At 35.3% G+C, this 3,242-nt stretch overlaps 1 protein-coding gene across 1 annotated transcript; it reads left to right on the top strand.

Annotated features, from left to right (window-relative positions):
- The first annotated feature begins 1,619 nt into the window (after nucleotides 1-1,619).
- Nucleotides 1,620-2,745, top strand: LOC149252468 (double-stranded RNA-binding protein 8-like). Its single transcript, XM_089454159.1, has 4 exons — nucleotides 1,620-1,687; nucleotides 1,808-1,907; nucleotides 2,294-2,543; nucleotides 2,648-2,745. Exons 1-4 carry the CDS (start codon nucleotides 1,620-1,622, stop codon nucleotides 2,743-2,745), a joined length of 516 nt encoding a protein of 171 aa, XP_089310285.1.
- Nucleotides 2,746-3,242: the final 497 nt, after the last annotated feature.

Genomic DNA, 3,242 nt, shown 5'->3' with positions numbered 1-3,242 from the left:
AATATACAATATCATTAGAGTTAGAGATATGATAGTCAAGGATAGTGAAAATGATTCAAAATTCAATATCATAATTAATATGGATCACAGAATCACTGTTATTAAAGTTCATTATAGAATCACTGTTATTAAAGTTCATTAGTTTGAACAATCTCGCGTAAGGGTTTCCAAGTTGAAGACAACTCTCGTTTTTCTTAAAAGATGTAGAGATTCATATCTTTTGGTCTCTACATAGCTCTCTATTTCACTCTGTGCCATGATGTGCATCTTCATCTGGTCCTGATGATGAACCACACTAGCAGGTAGGCAAAATTTTCTCCCACACTAGCACGTAGGCAAGATTTTCTCCTATGTGATTTTTACTGAAAAGAATCTTCTTAATGTAATATGAATCACAGAAGCCTAAATTCAGAAATAACTACCATATACGAAAGGGCCCTGCTATTAAAGTTCATCAATTTGAATAGTCTCGGGTAAGGGTTTCCAAGTTGAAGACAAATTTCACTATACTTAAAGGATGTAGAGATTTGTATCTTTTGGCCTCTACATCGCCCTCTATTTAAGCATCTGCATCTTCATCTGGGCCTGATGATGAACCACACTAGCTAGTTTGAAACACGTTAGTAGAATTTTTTGCTATATAATTTCTAAAATCTGCATCTTCATCTGGTCCTGATGATGAACCACACTAGCTAGTTTGAAACGCGTTAGCAGAATTTTCTGCTATATAATTTCTAAAAAAACACTCTTCTTAATATAATATAGATCACAAAAACTTAAATTCAAAAAATAATAATATTTTATAAATTATATAAAAAAAATTAAACAAATAATATTTTTTCAAATACTATGAAAATTTATTAAAACTCAATTATCAACCTTCGAAAAACAATACATGTGTTGAACTATTAAAATTATATCAATACAAATTAAACAAATAAGCAATTTTTTCAAATAAAAGAGCGGGAAAAAAATATCTATGATAACTCAATCCTCAACTTAAATATATATATAAAAATGACATTGTTAGGGTTAAAAAGGAAAATATAGTATTCTTGCCAAATACAACCTTAGGTATCACAAAGACTTTCTTAATATAATAAATAATGGAGTCTTTACCCAAAACTATGTAAAATCAAATTCAGTTTAAAAAACGTGAATTAGCGCTTATTAAATTTTCAGTCCATTGACCACTCAGCCGGTCAGACTCTACGCCAGGAGAAGGAATGTATTTTTATTTATTTTCATAAATGCAGCCCTTCGATCTCCACTTGCAGTCTGATCTGAACCAGTCAAATTGGTTATTTTAACCCCAAATACAAGAAATAATAAGTTTAACCTAGTCCAACTTAGTGAATTGACCCGCTTATCCTTATTCTCAGGAAACTCGGGCATTATATAATGCACTGTCACAACATACAAGAGTAGTATTCGGAGAGGTTGAAGCGGCAGAGATCCTGAAGTGACGTGAGACCAAATTTCCATCACCAAAGGAGGTGAACTTCTGTTTTCCTCTTTACATTATCGTTTTTCTGTGTAAATTATGGTTTCTCTTACCATATTTCCATAACCAAAGGGGGTGAACACCTGAAGTATTTATTCTGTTTTCCTGTTTGAGGATGGTTCGTAAATATCCTAAATTTGTCCCTGTTCTCTTACAGGGGTTGTCAGACATTATAATGTTCAAGTACCAGTTGGAGGAATATGCGAAGAAAGAATCGCTGCCCAAGCCTGTTTAAGAGACTACACAAGAAGGGCCTGCCCATGAGCCCCAATTCGGTTCATCTGTTATTGTCAATGGGATCAGGTACGTTTCTTCTGGGTCAGATTTCAGGAAGCGCAAGGCTGCTGAGCATGCTGCAGCCCAAGTTGCTTTAGAGACGTTGGGTTTGGTACCCAATCCACTGGTAAAAATATTTCTATATTTAGCAAAGTAGCCATTCATTCTGTCTCTGTCATTTAATAAAGCAGCTATTCCTCCTGTCTTTGCCCTTAGTCCTTCTTTGTGGTCTTCCAGACCAGAAGGTAAGCTTGTTCATTCTGGTGCAACACTTATGCTTAAATTACACTATAAATGATCATAGGAAACCATCTGTGTCAAATGCCATGGTTATCTGGAAATGTAAAATTCCTTCTCAATAGTGAAATGCAGTTATAAAATTCCTTCTCAATAGTGAAATGCAGTTATCGTTTTTCGCAAGTTTTCTTGAATTGATGTATGCTCATTCTGTAAAAAGAGCAATTGGAACTTTGTCATAGCTCCTGCTTTCAATGTTGTAATGGCAATTCTCAGGAATTTTACTTTCTGTCATGCCATGATGAGATGGGACGATATAAGAATCTGCTTCAGGAGTATACACAAAAGCGTAGTTTACCACTTCCTGACTATCGCTGCGAACGTTTCGGAAAGTTGCATTCGCCAACTTATACATGTACTGTTCAAGTCTCTGGGATTCAATACACAGCGGGTGCTGCAAGCACTAAAAAGGAAGTACAAACGAAGGCTGCTCGAGTAGCCTCACTGGCACTTGAACCACAAGCTGGTGGGTTGATTTGCTACATATTATGCTATGTGAATTGAATTTTTTTTGGTGATAATGTTGCTAGTTTCTTATTGTCATACTGATTTATGACAGTCATATTGCAGATGATTCTGTCCCAAACAATTCTCCCTCTCAAGATGTTGGGTCTGTTGTTTTGACTTCTGGAGTTGAAGCTCCTCTCAAGATGTTGGGTCTGTTATGAATTGAAGCTCCTCTCAAGATGTTGGGTCTGTTGTTTTGACCTATGGAGTTGAAGCTCCTCCAAGAAAAAGAGACAGAGGAGTACAATCAGTCTCCGAAGAAGAGAATGAGACTCCTAAAACAAAGCAGAAGATGTGACTGCTATATTGTTTAGAGCTCCAAAGACCTTGTCAAATTAGGAATTGCATATGCAATAGTTGCACTTGGCCTCCATTTTTGGAAATTAGGATGTCTTCTTCTTTTGTATACACAATTCCAGGTTGCTCGGTGGCAATACACAGCTATTCAATGTTTTTTGAAAATTCATTTTTGGGACCCTCAATGTTTAATAAAAAAGAATACCAAACTCTTTTTATGTGCCTAAAAGAATACCAAACTCTTTTTATGTGCCTTGATGTTTAGTGGCATAGATTCTTGGGATAGATTCTTGAACTCTTTTGTTACATCTCTTTTCTTTTTATATATTTTAGGAGAGAATTTTTCATATTTGTATATAAT

The sequence above is a fragment of the Pinus tabuliformis genome, chromosome 7 (genome assembly GCF_031772625.1).
Source record: "Pinus tabuliformis cultivar Carrire ecotype Pingquan chromosome 7, CPIR1, whole genome shotgun sequence".
Classification (NCBI taxonomy): domain Eukaryota; kingdom Viridiplantae; phylum Streptophyta; class Pinopsida; order Pinales; family Pinaceae; genus Pinus; species Pinus tabuliformis.
This window is presented reverse-complemented; position numbering and strand designations above follow the sequence as displayed.